This window comes from Chanodichthys erythropterus, chromosome 3, assembly GCF_024489055.1.
Source record: "Chanodichthys erythropterus isolate Z2021 chromosome 3, ASM2448905v1, whole genome shotgun sequence".
In the NCBI taxonomy this organism is placed as follows: Eukaryota; Metazoa; Chordata; class Actinopteri; order Cypriniformes; family Xenocyprididae; genus Chanodichthys; species Chanodichthys erythropterus.
In genome coordinates, this window is record NC_090223.1 from 12,565,425 (window position 1) to 12,588,036 (window position 22,612).

Below are 22,612 nucleotides of genomic sequence, written 5' to 3' on the forward strand. Positions count from 1 at the left end.
AGTCATTTGTCAGGACTTTCCTTCTTCTGTAAAACACAACAGAAGATATTTTGAAGAACGTTGGAAACCAAACAACTGTAGACTCCATTGACTTTCACTGTTTGGACAGAAAAACCCATATTTCTCAAAATATTTTTTCTACATTAATAATTTATGTCAGAATGACCATTTTTGGCTGAACTGTCCCTTTAAAATTCTAGGCTGCCAAAGTTAACGCACTAACTGACCATTGTTTTGTACGTTAGCACAGGTTGGTCGTACAGATTTCCATTTTTAATATTCCAAGTATCAGACATTAAATCTAAAGGCAATCTGTCGCCATTTGTTTTTATATTTTAGTTATTTTTGGAGTCATGAAAATGTATTTTAGTGTAATTTCAGTATTATTTCACTTAACAAATTTGTTTTAGTTTAATTTTAGTCTGTGTTCACAACCCATTTAATTTTCATAAAGTCGATATTTAAAGAGGGAATAAATGTGAGCGGGGCTTGATTTAATTATGATGAGCTGATTGGTGGAAGTGTCTGCATATGAAGGTGATTGATATGTATGAGCTTTTTCAATGATGAATCATTCACAGTAAGACCAGGAATTATTTAAAGAGTCAATAGAGGTGATTCAACTGCAAACTGAACTGAACGCGTCGGTCTGGTGTGTGTGTGTGCGCAGGAGACGCTGGCGTATCACCGCAGGAGTCAGCAGAGAGCTCAGTGCGGTCTGTATGTGGGCGTCCTGAAGCTCTGCAGCTCCGTCAATCAGCTGCGCGTCCTGGTCTCTCAGCGATTACCCAACATGCCCTACAGCTGCCGCGTCAGGAACTGGCCGCACGTCTCACGGTAACACTCATTCACACAGACTCAGTGATGCTGTCAGCTGATATGACATGAACCCTGTGTGTGTATGCGCAGGGAGGAGTGGGCGTGGCTACAGAGGCACGCTGTGGGCGGAGCCTGTGGGAGTGGCAGTCGGGAGGGCGGGAATGAAGCTGTGATTGACAGCTCAGGTGTTGAGGACTTCGTGAAGGCACTGAGATCTGCGGTGATTCAGCTGCTGACCAAACTCAACGTCCCACTGGAGCGGGTAACACAACCAGCACATCAGATTCATTTAGAGAGTTTATTTGAGTTACCTGATAACACTTTACTATAAGATAACATTACTAGTTAATGCATTAACTAACAATGAACAATGCATTTGTTACAGTTACTAATCTTTTTTCATGTTAAAAATACAATTGTTCAATATTAGTTCATGTTATTTAGATTCATGTTTACAGATGGATTTGAATAATGTATTAGTAAATGTTGAAATTAACATTAAGATTAAAAAATGCTTCAGTTCATGTTAACTAATATTAATAACTGGAACTGTGTGTGTGTGTGCAGGCGAGTGATTACCGCGTGTACACACAGGAGCTGCTGCAGGCGGGCGATCAGGTGACTCTGCTGCTTCTGCTGCCACCCAGTGAGGATCTGAGCTGCCACCGGTGGCCAGGAGAGGGCGATCTGGAGCCACATGGCCTCACTGTACCACTGCACATCTTTGAGCTCGGTCAGAAACTCCCATCAGCCACTGCTGCCACACTCTCACTAGCACTGTGACAACGAATGCCATGATGTTAATATACATAATATAATCTACTTCAAAATCTAATTTTTAATCTGAAAATGTACTGATAACCACTTATCTATAAATAATAATGCATTACATTTATATAGGATATATAAGAAATAAGAATATATATAAGAAACTACCACAAAACAGCCTAAGGTACATTATCTGACAAAAAAAAAAAGGAAAAAAAGAATTAAAAGTATTTATATAAAAAGTATTTTACTTTTTTCATAGTAAATAATATAATAATAATAATAATAATAATAAAATATATAAAATAAAAAATGATATTAACCCATTTGTGCACAAATTTTTCTGAATGGTTTCATGCATATAGTCCTGTTAATAGTGTCCTATGTGAACATGTTCTGCATTTATTTTTCCCAGGTTTTTGTTTTTTTTCTTAAAAATCATGTTTGAATGTGCGGCAACTATAGTTGCTGGTGGGCAAATATGTTGTATGCACCCCTCAATGTAAAATTTGAATAGGAGGAGAACATTTATGCATCTCAAAATAACTGCTTTCAACAGATCAACAGATCAATCAAAGTTGAAGAACATTCGATGTGAACACAAAAAAGTTGCATCTAGCTTATAATTTCTTGAATATGAAAACACAACAAACAACAAATCCATTAGTCTTAAAGTGGTGGAACATAGTGCCGAACAAAGTGCAGCCATTAAGTTGCTCTAACGGAGCATTGTGAATCAAAAAGTTAAATTACATCATTCATTAGAAAAAAAATACTCCTATATGTGACCCTGGACCACAAAGCCAGTCAGAAGTCGCACGGGTATATTGGTAGCTATAGTCAACAATATTGTTTTTTTTTGTTTGTTTTTTTTTCTTTTATGGCAAAAATCATTAGGATATAAAGTAAAGATCATGTTCTGTGAAGATATTTTGTAAATTTTTTATAAATAATTATTTTTGTGAGTGGATATACATTGCTAAGGACTTCGTTTGGACAACTTTAAGGCAATTATCTCAATATTTAAATTTTTTTGCACCTTCAGATTACAGATTTTCAAATAGTTGCGTCTCGGCCAAATGTCCTATCCTAACAAACCATACATTAATGGAAAGCTTATATATATATTCACCTTTCAGATGATGTATAAATCTTAATTTCAAAGAATTGACCCTTATGACTGGTTTTGTAGTCCAGGGTCACATATAACAAACAAACAAAAAATAAATTAATTAACAAATAACAATATATAATATATAACAATATAAAATATTATGAAAACAAAATCACTAAACAAGACCAATAACCTTGATTTATTAACCCATTAAACAGTATACCCCATTTCCCCATTATATATGTACTTACAAGTCATTAGTTGCCGCTCGTATTTTTGACTAAGTATACAAAAAACTATAGATCTCTTGTAAGATTTGTTTTGTTTGGATGATTCTAGAGACCCTCATGATTACGTAGATATATATATGTCAACAAACAATTTCTAATATTAACATGAAAATTACTTTTCTTTGGGAGGGTTTGCCTTCACTATGCTTCCTGGAAGTAGGGGTAGGAAGTTGACAGCCTCATGTCACAGGAAGGAAGTGAATACCTTTTTTTTGTTCTTGAAATCCTTTATTTAGATGTTTTCTTGCATGTCATTGAGAAATAAAAACATGGAAAACATCTGGAAAAAAACGTACAAAAGGAAAATGACAACCATACACTGCGGCAACTATAGTTGCCGGTGGGCTAAAATGGGTTAATACAATTAATTTTAATTTAGTTAGTTTTTTTCTTATTTAAATACACTATTTATATAAAAGTCCTTTATATTTTTTCATGATATATTTATATAAGAAAAGCATATTAAAAGTAATACTAATAATAAGCTGTATTTTACATAGTGCCTTTAAAGTAAAAAACAAAAAATCATCATAATGTTTAATTTCACAAAATAATACATTTTCAATAATTTGGCAGTCATTTTTTTTTATAAATTGGCAGTACATTTTTAATAAATGAGCTGCAAAATTTCAATAACTTGGCAGTAAACTTTCAATTATTTGACAGTAAATTTTCAATAATTCGACCGTAAATTTTAAACAATTTGGCAGTAAATTGTCAATAATCTGGCAGTAAAGTTTTTTATTATTTAGCTGTACATTTTAAATAATTTGACGTTAAAGCAATTTTTCAGTGTTTATAGTAAGGTTGCAGTAAATCACTTTGCAGGCTTTTACTGAAGTATATGACAGAGTTTAATGATGTGTGTGTGTGTGTGTGTGTGTGTGTGTGTGTGTGTGTGTGTGTGTGTGTGCTGCAGTTCACCTGTGGGCGTACGAGCCGGACCTCCTGTCTCAGTTCTGTCAGCTGTGGATCCGCCTGGAGCTGGACGTCCGTCTTTCCCAGCAGGCTTTGAGAGAGGCACTGGACAGCAGTGAGGTGACGGAAGCCACGGAGAGACTCGCTCACGTCACGCAGCTCGCACAGGTGTGTGTGTTTACCTGCTCTCTCACACACACACTCACAGACGTGTCACTCACAGGTGTGTGTGTTTGTATGTGTGTAGAGTCTGTCTGCGCTGTGGAGAGAGAGCCGCTGGCTGATGGACGTCATTCACACGCTGAGATCCAAGAGCTCTGAGGGGGCGGTGCCTCTGGGACGGGTCATGACCTCCCGACCGCCAATCAGATCAGACGCTGCCGAAGACACGCCTCCTGCACACACACTCAACACAGGTGAGAACAACGATAGAGACTGAAAACAAATTATTCTCATCCATTAATAAAAAATTGTGTCAGAGATTCATAAATTTCTTCATCAGCCCGACTACATGTTTTCTCGAAGTCTTAGTGAGATTTGAATCATTTAACAACACATTGACATGTTCACGCTTCTCTGATGTTGATTAATGGTCACATGACATGCAGGTAAAGTACACTGTAAAAAAATATTTTTATGATTTATCACAACATTTTTTCTTTTGTCAAATCAACTTAGATAATTAATGTAGTTCAGATAACTTAATATTTTGAGTTTCTGTTGATTCATTCCTTCATTGCATTAACTAAAATTTTTAGTTTCAATAAACTCAAAATTTTAAGGCAACCAGGTAACTTACTTTTTGAAAGTTAAACCAACCATTCTTAAGTGTTTCATTTTGACTCTTTTTTATTTTAAAATGATTTATCTACTTTAATTTTACATTTTTACGTGGTTTAATACATTTTTATGGGATTTAATTTTTATGATGATTTTATGCCTTTTTAGTAAATATTTTATTTTGATAGTTTTCTTTATTTTAAAATCATTTATTTACTTTAAATGTATATCTTCATCATTTTATTCATTTTTAGTTAGTACTTTATTTTGATATGTATTTATTTATTTATTTATTTTCATTTTTATGTAATGATTTTATATATTTTATGACCTTTAATGGTTTTTATTCTAAAATGACCATTTTTAGTAAGTGCGCTAATTTAGTTATTTCATTTTTGTATTTCAATTTTACATTTTGATGATTTCATTCATTTTTTACTAAGTAGTTTTATGCTGATCGTTTTTATTGTAAAATAATTTTTATATATTTTAATTTCACATTTCAATGATTTAATTCATTATTAATTTTACACTTATTTACGCTGCAAATGTGGCACAAAAACAATGAAAAGAAGTGTTTACGCAAACTTTCAATTATCATAATAAAGGTCAAAGGTTAAGAAATGAAAGTTTAATGTCGCTCTGATAAACCACCAGAACTATTAAACACAAATAAAGGAATCTGTGTTTACATCATTTCCAGCAGAGGGCGACAGCCTGTCCTTCTCTCAACAACCTGAAGGGTCAGACGTCACACACGGGGTCACGTGTTCAGAGACGCCCACCTCACACTACACCAGTGAGCCCTGTTCCCATGAAAACGGCCTGATGTATTCTGGTCCTGAGGTGTCCACGCCACCCACCTCAAATCCCATGATCCCTGCGGCTGAAGGTCATGACCTTCCGTCGGAGATGATGGACCTGTTCGAGAGTCTGGATCTGCTGGGAGGGAGTCTGTCAGACCTGCAGGATCTGGATTTCACGGATCCAGAGCCGGCCATGTCGGAGAGTCCCGATGATGTTGCCGCTCTGCTCTCGAGCCGCACGGGACATCCCGTCAGGAGTCTGGTGGAGTGGGTCAAGGGTCATCAAACTCACTGATGGAGTCGATGAACAGTCACAATCACCTCATCTCAAACAGAAGTGCAACAAAAAATATATAATATATATTTAATAATATTATTATTTTTATTAAATATATTTATGAATATTTGTGCTCTCTACATATATAATATATGACTGGACTTGGTATTTACTTAATATTTATATTGATATAGATGTTGGTCTGTTTGTATTTCATGAAGTCTGTTTTATTAAATGAATAAATACACATTTTCGGTGCGAACAGATCTTGAAAACAAACCGAAGTGTTGCTTTGTTTTACATACAGTTAAATAATAAAACCAGAACAAGAAACTCAACTTTACTTGAATTATTTCTGTACCAAACTTTATAAAGCAAATGCAATCTATAATATATATATATATATATATATATATATATATATATATATATATATATATATATACACACACACACACACATAATATATACATAACAGCAGATGATACATAAAAAGCTATAAACTGTAATATTGATTGACTTACGCATTCTGAGGTGTTGTGATGTTTGATGTGCTCGTGAGTGTTTGTCTCTTTAAGTATCTGTCGTCTGTGGGAATATGGCGGAAACAAGCGATTCTTCTGCTGCTGGTGAGTGAAAGTGAACCCAGAATAAATCCATATCGTCGCGGTGAAATAATCCAGTTTCAGTCAGCAGGATCATTTGATTCAGTCCTGATGGATCGCGCGAGGATAACTGCGTACTGTAGGACAGTTAAAGGGACACTGACTTTAAAGTCATTTACATGTCGAGCAATATTGCTTTATAATAATCGAAATAGTCTAATCGAGGATTTACTCCGAATGATCCAGCGGATTATTGAATTATGTTGAAATCTCATATGAAAATTCCCATTTGAAATGAATTATGATAGAAATGTCATCAGGAATCCTGAAAAAAAAAATCGTATTGGATTCCTGTTTATTTATTTAGGCTACCTAATAACATATGTTTATTATTTAAATATTTTTTATTTATTTTAATACATTTGGTATCATGTTACTGATATTTCTGCTATATTAATTTGTTTAGGCTACTTAAAGTTTAATTTATTTTAATCGTATTTTATCACGTTTATTAATTTACCATTTATTTTAATTTTTAATTAATTAATTTATTTGTGTTAGTTAAAGCTGCAGTCCGTATATTATATTTGGTTAAAAATGATCCAAAATCATTTTTGAGCAAGTATACGGCCAGTGTTCAAAACTATCTCCTTACTTTAGCTCGATTCACAACATGTTCATTTTTTATAATAGTACTGGTGGGTTTCCGCGGGAAATTTAAGCATGCAGCCGTCCACTTTTGCGTCATTACGTCACGTTTACATAGCCTAAAGAACAAGTCCCAGCTAAAAGGCTATATCACACGTGAGGATGGCAGATCATTCATAGCCTTTTCTCACAGCAGTTACTGTAATTAAACTTAGCAATTTGATGGCGGATTGTAATCCAGAAAGATCCAAGTGACAATCATCAATGACAACTGGAGATTCAGCTGTAGACAAAAGCAAAAGACTTTGTACTGTGGTGGCTACAGACATGGAAATCTACAGGTAACGCTAATTCACATATAAGCAATGCTGATGTTTTTAACATTAGCAAATTGTGAATAAAATATTACAATTAGCCTATAATAATTTACATGGCTTGACGTTATTTGAGCTAAGCGATTGTTAGATTTAATCACCATTGTCAGCGCAATTTATTGCTTTTTTCTCAGTTGGTCAGAACAAAAGTGGCAGAAATGGCAGAAAGTGGGGCTGCGTCCGAAATCGCATACTTCCCTACTATATAGTATGCGAAAAACAGTATGCGAGGTGAGTAGTATGTCCGAATTCATAGTATTCGAAAAACAGTAGGCGAGAAGTACCCGGTTGACCTACTACTTCCGCCCGAATTCTGTAGTAGGCATTCGATGGACGCTGTGCTATCCCGTGATGCCACAGGAGATTCTTCATCTTCATATTCAAAAATGGCGATATGCAGCTCATTCAAGTCCTTAAGTACCTCAGGGGAAAACTGTGTTTATCGTGGTTAAATTGCACTTGTTTAACATTATGTAAGTAAACGGCTGACTTATTGAAAGTTTAAACCATGTAATGAGAAGATTAAGAGTTGGCTGTAAAAAGATGTTTAATCATTATTACTGACAGCACATCAAGCTAATGAACAGGTCGAGATAAGTTACATCCGCTTGTTAACACTGTTTTATTTTATGGAGACATTCGTTGTTAAGCAGTTTAATGAGATTAGAAAACTTAAGGGACAGCAACATTCAGGCGGCAGTAGTTTATAGGGCTCACAGTTTGTAGTTTTTTTTAGAATATGTATTATTATCATTGTATTTATTTGTATATATATTGTATTTAATATTTAGGCTGTGTCGTGTGTTTCTCTCGCCCTCTCTGTCTATCTACACTATTTATTTATATATAATGTATTCAAGTTTGTTCATTGATTCATGTCTTTTGTTTCTCTTTTGTGTATTTTTATATGCATTCATTTTTAACAATAAATTACTTAATTTTGTTGCTTCAAATCAGCCTCTGTCGTGATATTCACAGATGTATTTTTTTTCTGAGGTAAAATTTCCTAGCTAAATATTTGATTATACTTTGGCATGTTTAACAAGCTGTTGAAGAAAGCGTGATCTGTGAGCAGCTGACCTACGCCTCCGTTAAGCTGTTGATTGAATCGACGTTAAAACAAAGATGAAAGCGGTAAGCATTAATAAAAAACTGATGAAAGCGGAGTAAAGCAGGCCCTTCAAATTTTCGGGCTGTTGTGACGACGCATGACAAGTGACAACATTAACATGGCGGATGTAGTACGTCCGAATTCCATTCATACTACCCATATTCATACTATATAGAACGTACTGTTTTAACAGTCGGGAAGTACGTTCAAATTCAAATATAGTACCTACTCATGTAGTATGCGATTTCGGACGCAGCATAAGTAACTTGTTCAGATGACATTTTCTGGTGAAAATTCTTATATTGGTCATACTTTCAGGACTACAATCTGTTATTCTGAAGTACAGTATCCACAACGATACGGTGACTGACAGCAAACATTAGATTCATCCGCGCTGACGAGTCACGTCGATGCACAGCCCATGTAAAGATGATGATTCCTCATATGACTGCAATTGCAGGTTTCAAACAGAGATGGCGACAAAGAGGCAAAACCTACGGACTGCAGCTTTAAGATAGATTTATTTTTACAGTTTTTCTCAAAACGTTTTTCCAGACCGCTGCTATGTAACAGTTTTGTGACGGTTGCTGCTGTTTTGTCTGTTGATCTCAGGCGCTTCCTCTGAGGTCCGGATGGTTCTGTTGGGTCAGACGGGATCAGGCAGGAGTTCGGCTGGAAACACCATCCTGGGCCGATCCGCGTTCTGGACGGATGTCTCGCCTGTGTCCGTCACCAGCCGCTGCCAGCGTGCGGGGGGTGTAGTGGATGGGCGGAGCCTGCGGGTGATTGACACTCCGGGGTTCTTCCACACCTGCATGAGCCATGATGAGGTCCGTGCGGAGCTGAGCAGGTGTGTGGATCTGTCGGCGCCCGGACAGCACGTGTTCCTGCTTCTGCTGCAGGCCGGACGGATGACACATGAGGGCAGCGCAGGTCTCGACTGGATCCGTGCCGCGTTCGGACCACAGGCGCTCCGGTTCACCGTAGTTCTGATCACGTGGGGCGACGCGCTCGGGCCGAAACCTGTCGAGGACTTCCTAAAGGAGAGCACGGAATTATGGGAGTTTGTGTGCGAGTGTGCGGGCGGATATCACGTGTTTGATAACACTAAAGGTATTCCTCCACATAACTAACTGATAACTTAAAAATCAAGTAATTAATTAATAACTAATAATGAATTATACAATTATGAATATATCCAAATTTATAGGCTACGCATACATACAGTATTACTCACGTAAAGCGATATATACCATGTAACAAATCTCAGCTGCTAGATTGTTTCTATTATCGTACATATAGGCTACTGCCCTCCAAAAGTTTGGAAACACCCCTGGCAAAGAGTGGTTTTGGACGATATCAGCATAAATCCTTATCATTTTTTGGTGCAAATACTTTACAGTAACTTGACATTATCATTAAAGACCAGCAATAATAATTTTCATTTTGATTACATAATAATGGCAATATATAGCCTACATGTCAAAGTCAGACACGCCCCTTTGCCAGCTGTGATGCCTGGTTACTGGTTTAAACTTGGCCCAGGTTTGTAAAAGATTTTTGGGTCAGCACATCTTAATATCTTCAACAATTGAGCCAATTAAGTTTAGAATACAATGAACCAATTAGAACCCAGTTTAGGTCAGATAACTGCTAACAGTGGATATTTTGAAGTTTTTTCTATGTATAAACTGTTTATGTAATAAAATATGTGCTGTCCCTTATCAGTGCAAAATTATCACAAATTAAAAAGGATTCATGCCAATATTGACCAAAAACCCCACTTTTCAAGGGCGTTTCCAACTTTTGGAGTATAGGCCAAATAGCTAAGTATCGCACAGCACTTTATATAAAATTGTATATATATTGTGTGTATATATATAGCTTTTTGTATAAAGTTGTACATTAAGTATTACAAAGCTCTCTATATAAAGTTGCATGTATAAATATCGCACTGCTCTTTATAAATAGTTGGACATACAGTCAAACCAAAATGTATTCAGACACCTTGAACATTTCATTCATTATTACAGTTTATTCACTCTAGTTTAAAAAAAAAAGGTAATAAAATATGACAAGATCTCAGAGTTAAACTGTGTCAGAAAAAAAAAAAATCTTAATTATGTCAGATAACAGTTAAGCAAAACATGGTCAGGTGAAAGTGTCTGAATAATTTTTGGTTGCTGATTTTTTTTTATCAATTTTACTGGTAATCCACTGTATGAAGAATTTTTGGGTATAATATGTCACAGTTTACTTTATTTTGCTATCCTCACTTACATAAATGAACTATAGTGTCCTGCACCCACTAGTAAAAAAATATATCAAAAACGTCTTGAGTACCCAGACAGCAACATAGTGTGGCCCAGATCCGGACTACACGCAGACCAGATGTGGGCCGTATCTGGGCCGACACTTGGACATATACAATTATCGCAAAAGTTTTTTAAATAAATTTGGTTATATAAGTATTGCACAGCTCATTATATAAAGTCGGATAAGTATTAAAGTCCCCCTGAAATCAAAATTGAAGTTTTTTTAGCTTTTATTATGAATATGTTAGCCTTAATGTTAAGAATAAGCTGGTTTGTTTCAAAACAATGACAAAATTCACATTTAGACGATATAAGCATTCAAAACTTAGTCTCTCACTTCCGCTAAAATGGATCACAGATTTTCATGACATCACATCACACTTCAGCTTCTCATCAAATCTTCTGTCCAATCAAATGCTCTCTAGAATCTTAAGTCCCGCCCCCTTCTACACTCTTACAGACGCTGAGGGTGTGGCTGAAATCGGTCATTTGCTCACACATTTACTAGTTTCTACATGGTGAATGGGCACATAGTGCTCTATATAGAGCATAGGGAACGATTCAGACAGTGTAAATATGCTTTCCTTTGACATGAATGAAGTCCGTTTTTGCATTAGTTTCACGTGAACCGCTGCACAGTCTTCTCCGGTCCAGAGACACAAGAGCACAGATCGGATCATATGTGCGAGTCGGCTCAGACCACAAAAGGTATCAGACCATTTGAATTCTGCACAGAATGCTGTATATAAGCAATATAAAGGACATTATGAGGAGAAATGGTTTGAGATTAGAAGGTTTTACAGAGTCTAACGTCTCGAAACGCTATTGGCTATTATAAAAAAGGGGCGGGGCTGTTCAATATATCGCCGTCTTCCCGTTTCATTTGAAATCATGTCAAAACACTGAATAATGCTGCAGTTTCAACACTTTTCAGTGGGCCTTTAAATTAGGACATAAATATGTACAATTCTATCTGCATACATACAGTACACTGTAAAGCGATTTCTACTATATAGCAAATCTCAACTGCTTGATTGTTCATATTGAAACAAAACGTAACTATATTATCTCCAGCATGAGGATATTAACAATTTTCTGTAAAGCTGCTTTGAAACAAAGTGTTGTTAAAAGTGCTATATAAATAAATTTGACCTGACTAAAGGTCACGAGGAGAGGTCGCAGGTCACCGAGCTGCTGAAGAAGATCGATCTGTTGATTCAGCGTAACGCAGGAGCACATTACACCGGAGACATGCTGCTGCAGGCTGAGAGCGCCGTACGCCACATGCAGCAGAGGATTCTGGGAGAGGAACAGGAGGAGGGCGATGAAGAGGTGAAGAAGAGTGCGGAGGGCCTGTTCTGGTACGAGCTGCTCAGCGCCGTGGGCCGCGGCGCCGTGGAAGCGTCCGGCGTGATGGAGAAAGGGAAGGGCAAAGGGAAGAAGGTCAAAGCCGTGCAGAGGGCGGCGGCCATCGCCTCTACGCCGCTGTCAATCACAACCGCTGCTAAAGTGATGGGCGGAGCCATGAGAGAGGGAACTAAAGTGCTGTACAAACACAAGAAGACACTCCTGCACTAACACAAACACTTATATTTTCCCTTCTGATTTAGGGGTTAAAGAGATTACTTTAAATGATAACGTCTGTTCAAACATCACAATTGACTTCATGAACTGCAAATAAAGACCCGTGACCCACAGACTGAAGCAAATGTGTGTTTTTGTGCTCATTCGCTCTCATGAACACGCAGAAAGAGAAACTGTTTATTGACATGCTTTATAAAACACACTTTATAAAAACAAGGACAGATAAACTGTCCATTTTCATATAAGCTCATTAAAAAATCATTATGATACTGCCAGACATCTGTTGGAAGTCATTCTCAGACTGAAATGTGGTTTATACAAACATTCATGATCTTCGCTGGTATATTGGCACTCAAACACATAAAAATCCCAATCAAACGTCCCTTAACAGAATGCAAGAACATTGCATAGGTGCTGATGATAAACAAGATCATTTATCAAATTAACTACAGAAAAAAAAAACTAAAGACTGTTGGAATAAAAGAGAAACAAAGCTTGAACCAAAGAATGTGGAGTGTTACACTCACACAAACACACACAGACACACACTTTCTTTATGAACAGAAACATTAAGGCATCAAATACGAGATTCATCCAGCAGATCTGATCACTGTAAGGCACGATTACACCGCAGACGCACATGCAGCTCAAACAAAAGAACTACAGTGGCAGACGGCGATGATGTCACTGGTGGGCGTGGTCTACTGAAGGGGTGTGGCCTGATCCAATAACTCACACCGGCATTGGCAGTGTCATCTTTCCACTTCCTCTCAGCACTGCAGAGAAAGCGAGACACAGACAGATGAGTATTAATTTAAAAAGAAAATGTAAGATCGAAAGTGTGTGAAGTCTGCTGACCTCTGGTGAAGTAGAGATAGAAGAAGTCGCAGTAGAAGATGGTCTGGACGACGCCGGACACCACGGCGATCTGGTCGAAGAATCCCTCCACGTGATAGCGCCACACCCAGTTGCCGAGGTACAGAGCGCGGTACAGACCCAGGAAGAACAGGTAGTGTGTGGTGATGGACTCGGCCTCGCCCGTCTTAGTGATCATGAACAGCTGCGGCAGGATGGCCACCGACTCCAGATAGATGGAGAACGTCCACATGATCTACACAAACACATCCATGATTACACAGAGGTCAAAGTCAATCAGTGACAGAGTGATGGATGGAACAATAGATAGACAAAAGGACAGATGGAATGACAGATAGATAGATAGATAGATAGACAGACAGACAGATGAAGTCAAACAGACAGATCGACAGACAGACAGATATAGACAGACATATAGATGGACAGACAGACAGATGGTTAGATAGACAAATATATAGACAGACAGACAGACATAGCCGGACAGATATAGACAGACATGGTTAGATAGACATATAGACAGATGGTTAGATAGACAGGCTTATAGACAGACAGACATAGACGGACAGATAGATAGACAGACATAGATGGACAGATAGACAGACAGATGGTTAGATAGACATATAGATGGACATAGATGTTAGATAGACAGAGAGACAGACATAGACAGATGTTAGATAGACATATAGACAGACAGATGGTTAGACGGACAGACATATGGTTAGATAGACAGACAGGTTTATAGACATAGACAGACGGTTAGATAGACATGTAACAGACAGATGGTTAGATAGACAGACAGGCTTATAGACAGACAGACATAGACAGATGGTTAGATAGACAGACAAATGGACAGACAGATATAGACAGACATGGTTACATAGACATATAGACAGACATATAGACATGGTTAGATAGACAGACAGACATAGATAGACAGACGGATAGATAGACATAGACAGGCAGACAGATGGTTAGATAGACATATGGTTAGATAGACAGACATACAGGCTTATAGACATACAGACATATGGTTAGATAGACAGACAGGTTTATAGACATATAGACAGACAGACATAGACAGACAGTTAGATAGACATGTAACAGACAGATGGCTAGATAGACAGACAGACAGATGGACAGACAAATATAGACAGACAGATGGTTAGATAGACAGACAGACAGGCCGACAGATAGACAGACAGATGGTTAGATAGACAGACAGACAGATGGTTAGATAGACAGACAGGCAGGCCGACAGACAGACAGACAGACAGACAGACAGACAGACAGACAGATAGATAGATAGATAGATAGATAGATAGATAGATAGAGCCGGACAGATAGACAGACATGGTTAGATAGACATATAGACGGACAGATAGACTAACAGACAGATGGTTCGATAGACAGACAGATAGACAGACAGATGGTTCGATAGACAGACAGATAGACAGACACACAGACAGACAGATTGTTAGATAGACAGACAGGCAGATGGTTAGATAGACATAGACAGACAGAGAGACAGATAGATATAGACAGACAGATAGACAGATAGGTAGACAGAAGGTAGACAGACATAGATAGACAGAGAGACAGATAGATATAGACAGACAGACTTATAGACAGATAGATAGATAGATAGACAGTCAGATAGACAGACAGATGGTTAGATAGACATGGACAGACAGACAGATAGGTAGACAGAAGGTAGACAGACATAGATAGACATAGATAGACAGAGAGACAGATAGATATAGACAGACAGACTTATAGACAAACAGACAGATAGATGGATAGATAGACAGTCAGATAGACAGATAGATAGATAGATAGATAGATAGATGGATAGATAGACAGTCAGATAGATAGATAGACAGATTAGTCACTATATTAAGACTGTGTCTTAAGAACTAGATTGACAAAGGGGTAATCAATGTTATCACAGACAGTTACTGTATAACTCTGACCTCCAGCGGCGTGAAGGCGTAGTTCTCCAGGAATGACAGACCGGCCACCGGCACCAGCAGGAACTCCACGCGGAACGAATCGCTCTCAGAGTCGTACGAGTTCCTGAAGCGGAAGTAGATGAGGCTGACGGTGGCGTACGCCAAGACCAGATACACCACCTGACAGACAGACAGAGAGACACATCTATTTTTCCATCCAAAGCTGCGTATTTTACTTGTGTGCAAAACTAGAATATCACAAATAACTTGTAAACAAAGCAGCATTTCCATCTTGTGTGTTCAAGAGAACAAAATCGTCACTTCCTGGCTCAAAATATCGGTAATAAAAATGGAAGATGCTGCAGTCAGGCTTTTTTCCGTACGTCATAAATTATGCATGTATCAGAGCAGCTGATGAAACACAATAAACGTTGTCATGTTATCTTGCATTCGGATGCTGGTGTTTGGGAACACAATTGTGTGAGATGGCCGTTTTCCATAAACAACTGAAGCGAATGTTTGGACCTCGTCATCTATACAAACATACCTCTCTCGCTCTACAATATTTTTTGATCATGTGATCTGTTGAAGCAAAGTCACATGACTTTATTGTTGCACATTTTTAGATAGATCTACGCATTTCCATGCAGCGTTTTTATGCAATGTCCCAAAATCTTCATAAAATACATCAATGGAAACAGAACTATTGACATCACAATTCACCAAGACCAATTCCTTGTGCGTGTAAGCATATTTGACAATAGATCTGATTCTGAGTTCGATCCAGAGTGACTTTCCCTGGGATTCAAACCCTTGACCTGGTATTGCAAGCGCTGCAGGAACAGTTTGAGTGTTTGTAATTTGAAGGCTTCAGTAAACTAGTTGTGGGTGTGTCATTATGGCCTACAGCTCGACAGTGAGTTTTGCATTAGTTTAAACAAACAATATTAGATGGATTAACTATCACAACAATTCAGTGCAAACATCTACACACCCATGACAGTTTAAAGATCTGCTGTGTGTGTGTGTGTGTAGGTGTGTGTGTCTTTTATGGAAGCCCCTCTTTGACAAAAAAAAAAAAAAAAAAAAAATCATGCTTCAGAAAATCATAATTATGACAAAGTAGAAAATGATGTGATAAAAGTTTAAATTATGAAATGCTCAATTTATGAGATAAAAAGTCAGTTATGACATAAAAAGTTACAAATTTAGATACCAAGTCATTGAGATAAAAAATAGAAATTATGAGATATCAAGTCATTTTCTTTGAAGGAACATTTTTTCATTTTTTTGAAAATAGGCTAATTTTCCAACTCCCCTAGAGTTAAACAGTTGAGTTTTACCGTTTTCGAATCCATTCAGCCGATCTCCGGTTCTGGCGGTACCACTTTTAGCATAGCTTAGCATAGTTCATTGAATCTGATTAGACCGTTAGCATCGCGCTTAAAAACTCTCATTCAGGCGTAATAATCAAGGAACTTTGCTACCGTATCATGGCTGCAGCAGTGCAATGATATTACGCAGCGTCTCTCACAAATGTCTCCATGGTTGCAAGGCACGTTCCCTGTGCAAGCAGGGGCTCACGGGCGCTGCGTAATATAATTGCACTGCTGCAGCCATGATACGACAGCAAAGTTCCTTGATTATTACGCCTGAATGAGAGTATAGTTCCTAGCCATATCAGCCTAGAAAATGACAACTTTTTATTTTCCGTCGGTCTTAGTACACGATGTAACTACAGAAGAGTCAAGTTTTAAATAGGAAAAATATCAAAACTCTTAGGTCATTTTTAAGCGCGATGCTAATGGTCTAATCAGATTCAATGAACTATGCTAAGCTATGCTAAAAGTGGTACCGCCAGAACCGGAGATCGGCTGAATGGATTCGAAAACGGTAAAACTCAACTGTTTAACTCTAGGGGAGTTGGAAAATGAGCCTATTTTCAAAAAAAAGTGGAGTGTTCCTTTAATTTCAACTTTATATCAAAAGTATGCATCATATTTTTTTACTTTTTTTATATCAAATAATGATGACTGTATCTCATAATTTATACTTTTTCTCATAATTATGACTTGTTTATTTAATTAATTATAATTTATCATTTATTTAATTTATTATGACTTTTTATTAAATAATTATGACTCGCAATTTATATTTTTTATAACAATTATTTTGACTTCTCATAATTTCAACTTTATATCAGAATTTCAACAATTTCAATGCTTTTTATCTGATAATTATGACTCATAATCTACACTGTATATATCATATTTATGACATAGTATCATAATATATACATATATAATTATGAGATAAAAAGTTTAAATTATGAAATACTCAAATTATGAGACAAAGTATCGAATTTTAGACACCAAAATTTAGATAGCAATTCATTGAAATAAAAAGTAATTATGAGATATTAAATCATTCTGACATAAACATTCAAAATTATGACTCAGTATCCCATCATTTCACTTTATATCATAATTATAACTTAATTTTTACTTTTTATCAAATAATTATGACTTTGTATCATTTATACTATATCTCACAATCATGACTATTTCTTTATTTATACTTTTTATAATTATTTTGTCTTAGTATCTCTGTATCTTATGTTAGTATGACTGTCATAATTTCACATATGTTGTTAATGCTTTTTATCTGATAATTATGACTTAGTGTTTCATCATTTCTATTTTTATCTCATAATCATGACTTACTTAGCATCTCACAATCTACACCTTTTATCGTAATTATGACTTAGTATGTCAATTTATGTTTTATATAATACTTATGACTTATGTCAAAATTTTCTATCATAGGTACGGTAAATTGTATTATCCCACATGGGGAAATTTGCTATACGTTTTATATCGTAATTATGACTTAGTATCTCAATTTATACTTTTCATTTCATTATTATTGCTTTGTGTCATAATTAGGATTTACCAAAGCATGGTTTTTCCCCTTATGTGGCGCAAATGGGCTTCCATAGTCTTTACCTTCATGACAGTGTTGTAGATGGAGATGAAGGCAGTGAACAGGTCCAGATATCTGGTGGTGAAGACCAGCGCGAACAGCACCTGAGACTTCCCAGAAATACCTGAAATACACAACAATAAACTTCACAACACGTGAGAATATACAATCATAAACGCCAAAAGAGGATCTCGAGCTCCTCAAGGAACCCCTGAAGAACTTGCGTAGAAACTGCAAGCAGCTGCCACGTAAACACAATAAAAAACTTCGCGTTAACAAAGCGTAACATTATTTACAGCCTTAGCACTCGCGTTATGCGTCATTTGCGCGTTTAAAGTGTTTCAAGCGCTTTTCACGCGTAAATTAACTCTACATCCAGTTCTTCACATTCCCGTCCTTCAGTCACTGATGTGCACAATAACATAATAACAATAACTACAAAAGCACATTACCTGCGCATGATCTGGATCTCCAGATCTTGAGGAACAGAATAATGATGGCGACCAGATGACAAACATCTCCAGACAGTCGGAAAATATTCATCTTATAGAGCAGTAATCAGCGCTGGAGTGAAATAGTTTTGCAGATGTTCGTCCTGCAGAAATAATACACAGTCTTTCTTTCTGTTGCTCAGCGCGCTCGCGTTACATCCAGACGGTCTCCGGTTGTTATCATGAATCTCTAGTTAATATATCAGATATTTATGCTATAATGGAATCAGTGATCATGTACTGTAACTCTCTGATGGCATTCGCTGGTCTGTGCGCTCGCGCCGCTGATCGGTGACGTGGCTGACAGTCCGCGCGACCAGGATCCGGGTTTCCTCACGCGCACGTTCACGACCCGCGTCACACCCCCTGCGGCGCGCGCATTTAAAGAGGAAGCGCCTCAGCTAAAAAGCAAACTGGGAAACTGCCAGCATTACAGTACATTCATGCAAATTTTGTACATTCACTGCAGATTTCACAGTATTTTTCCTGTCAGCATTTTAGCTATGATAAATAATTATACATAAAAAATCTATGTGTGTTTAATATCATGTTAAGATAATGTTTTATCAGAGTCTACTGTTCCTACCATAACAGACACACACTGGCCAGTCTACAGAACTGATGCAAACTGCTGTCCCACAACCAAAAAAAACATTTAAAAAACATTCAAGTTTTCAAATGTTAGATGTTTACTCTAAGATCCTTCTATTATCTATTGAATCCAACAGTAATATTTAAAATATCAGTAAACTGATATATATATATATATATAAAAATCATAATAAATAAATAATTTATTGGGTACTTTCAAAAGGGAAGTGGCTGTCCCGAACCCTAACCCCTAAATTTCAACTTGTGAAAATGATATTGAAATAATTTTTGCAGTTTTTTCCATTGTTGTTTTTGGGGAAAAAAAAAAAAAAAAAAAAAATATATATATATATATATATATATATATATATATATATATATATATATATATTTTTTTTCCCCCATATATATATATATATATATATATATATATATATATATATATATATATATTTTTTTTTTTTTTTTTTTTTTTTAAATAAATAAATAAATTAATTAAAAAATATTTTTTTCTAAAGTAAAGTTTAAAAAATTATTAATTTTATATTTTATTTTTCAATCACAAAACTTTATGTAAAAAAAAAAAAAAAGTGTCCCGCATTTTAATATCTATATTGAAACAGTGTATGTTTGAGTCCATTGGCTGAGACTGGCTGACACACTTTCTTTGAGTAAGCCGGGGCCAGTTGCATAAACCACTAAGACTAGTCTCAAAAGTTAAGACACAAATGTTTTTCTTGAAGAGTGGTCCTAATTTTTTAAAGTCTGTTACATAAAAAGTTAGACTGCTGTATTTTGAATTGGAAAAATGATGCGAAAACTTGAGAAAATGAGATCCAGGCTGTGGTGTTGAAGGAAAATGATTTATTCATTACAATTAAATTTAGCCTCATATGCAAACTTTAATCGATAATGAAAATATTTAATATAACCAAAATGTAACATAACAATCAGAAAGAATCTAATAGATGAAGATCAGAATATACAGAAGAAATAACAATAATTTAGACATTTGCAGATAGGAGAGAAGAAGCAGAAGCCCAGGAGAGCAAAGGAGGGAACAGCTACCCATCAATGACTCAGTCAGTTTTTTATCTTATTTGGAACTTTACTCAGACCTTGGTTTTGTTAATCAGAAAGTTCAATGGATTTATCAGTGATGCCATAGGGCCTTTCCCTTCAGGGTGTTTTGCAAATCTTACACTATCAAATGTCAGCAGAAATAGAAACAGACATATTTTGATCGGATTCAAATGAGCAACTAATTCTGAAAAACATCACTTCTGCAGCACTTGGCAGGCGTTTAGTATCTAACCACAAACGTGTCAGCGTGACCTGTCACACTGGAAGAACAATTGAATATAACAAGCATACATACTCTGAAATATAAAAGAATAATGACCATAAGAGTACAATAAAGTGTAAAAATATGAGAATTAATATATAAAGTAAGAGTACATGAATATATGAAATCAAAAGTAAAATTGATAAATCATAAGCCACAAATGATTAACATAAATATGAATAAAATGCATGAATATGAATATTGATCATTTTGGATCCACCAAAAAATAACATTGAAGCCTCACGCCAACCACAGCGTCACATTGGGCAATATGCAGTCCAGTTATTTCATAACATTTCACACCTAATATTGAACAATACTACTGATCTGCCTGCATTGACACCATTGTATGCAAACTGAACTGAGCTGGATGATGACGTCACTGTTTTCTCCAGAGCTGAGATTAATTAAATAAATTAACTAATGATTTTTACAATGTAAATGAATCAATGCTGAACTTACTTAAACTAGACAATGACACTATTTTCTTCTAGACCTGCTATACAGCCTAAATTATGTTTCCTGCTATCACTGTAAAGCTGCTTTGAAACAATCTGCATTGTAAAAAGCGCTATATATATATAAAGGTGACTTGACTTGATCAGGAAATATCCTGTTCAGCCTCTCTTTCATAGTAGACAGGTACCATCATTTTGAGTTAAATGTGTTCAAACGTCTGAAAATATGTGTGTAACTTTAAGCAACGTCCCTACCAAACACCTTTTTACTGCAATTAAGCAAATTTTTTGGGGGGTATTCCATAAAATTTAGTTTTTATGTGTGTACAACTGTTCAGAACTGTGCTAGCTAACCATGTGCTCATAAGTACCTAAAATTGTCACTACCGAAACATGTCATCATCATTTTGGTAGTGACAAAAAGGAAACACATCATTATTTATTGGGGGGAATTAAACTAAATTTTAGTACAGTTATGCAAATCATTAGTATTTTAATCTGTTTTAGTATGAGAGTTAAAATCCTGTAACGTCACGACTGAAACAGGGATGTTTTGTCAAAAATAAAGTATATTGAATGATCAACTAAGATGTTATTTTAGTGTTTGGTTCAGTTCAAACTAATGAAACCTTCACTTTGGAATCAGTTTGATAAACTTTGTGACTTTTACTAAGAAATAATGGATTCAGAATACAACAAATCTCATAAATTACACTCGAAATATTGTTACAATTGTAATTGTTATTGATTTACCTCTGAAAACCTTTTTTTTTTTTAATAGCAAAAATATATTTACAAGGTGTAAACAAAACCTTAATAGGTCAATGTAACCCTTCTTATTAAATTATTTATCATTGTGTTTCGGTTATGACAAATTTGGGTAGAGGAAAAATATTCCAAAATTTTCTGAAAATACACTATGAGAATTAACTGTACAATTACTAGAAATGTGTACCTTGGATATTATACAATTTGCATACATACAAAATTTGTGGAAAAATACATTTTTTTCAAGACGTTTCCAACTCTGACTTTGAACCAGTTCTGTAGAATGGCCCATGCAGGTATCTCTTGTTTGTTTGTACAGATGCTCATCATTACGTAGGTGGGCTTTGTAGGTTTATTTTAGCTTGTCATTCTGTGACTTCGGATGGAAAACACTGGAAGTTCAGCTGTGAAACAGACCAGACAGATCTGCTGCTTTGGCTACATTCAAATCACAGCTCAAATCTCTCTCTCTCTCTCTCTCTCTCTCTCTCTCTCTCTCTCTCTCTCTCTCTCTCTCTGAGATTTGCATTGTCAAGCATTTGCAGTTCAGCTGCATACAATGTGAATAATGCAAAATATGCAATTTAAAGTAAATTATTATACTCAAATGGAGCGTAAAATAGTCATAGTGCAAAATAAAATTAAATAAAGCTGCAGCAGTATGCTATATTAAGTTGCGATAAACAACTTGAATAAATAAAGTAATGCATTAGATCGTCAAAATAAAGAATGAAAGTGGAGAG

General features: G+C 36.1%; 3 protein-coding genes across 5 annotated transcripts in view; 2 read left to right on the forward strand and 1 right to left on the reverse strand.

Annotated features, from left to right (window-relative positions):
- Positions 1 to 6,096, forward strand: part of LOC137017078 (ankyrin repeat and fibronectin type-III domain-containing protein 1-like) — a 16,094-nt gene extending 9,998 nt beyond the window's left edge. The window contains exons 13-18 of one of the 3 annotated variants that reach the window (XM_067381016.1): positions 671 to 837; positions 910 to 1,081; positions 1,387 to 1,552; positions 3,911 to 4,077; positions 4,157 to 4,325; positions 5,393 to 6,096. In XM_067381016.1, the coding sequence (XP_067237117.1) occupies positions 671 to 837; positions 910 to 1,081; positions 1,387 to 1,552; positions 3,911 to 4,077; positions 4,157 to 4,325; positions 5,393 to 5,790 (1,239 nt within the window). In that variant the 3' untranslated portion in view covers positions 5,791 to 6,096. The remainder of the gene's footprint in view (positions 1 to 670; positions 838 to 909; positions 1,082 to 1,386; positions 1,553 to 3,910; positions 4,078 to 4,156; positions 4,326 to 5,392) is intronic. The other 2 variants (XM_067381017.1, XM_067381018.1) reach the window with 2 other exon arrangements.
- The window catches only part of LOC137017073 (zinc finger protein 502-like), a 634,288-nt gene that overhangs the window by 103,761 nt on the left and 507,915 nt on the right, over positions 1 to 22,612 (forward strand). The gene's annotated exons all lie outside the window — the stretch shown is intronic.
- Positions 12,546 to 19,028, reverse strand: LOC137017116 (ER lumen protein-retaining receptor 3). The gene is made up of 5 exons (XM_067381078.1): positions 18,669 to 19,028; positions 18,240 to 18,340; positions 15,256 to 15,414; positions 13,268 to 13,520; positions 12,546 to 13,185 (listed from the first exon to the last, which is right to left on the reverse strand). The coding sequence occupies exons 1-5, from the start codon at positions 18,757 to 18,759 to the stop codon at positions 13,142 to 13,144; spliced, it is 648 nt and encodes a 215-aa protein (XP_067237179.1). The 5' UTR covers positions 18,760 to 19,028; the 3' UTR covers positions 12,546 to 13,141.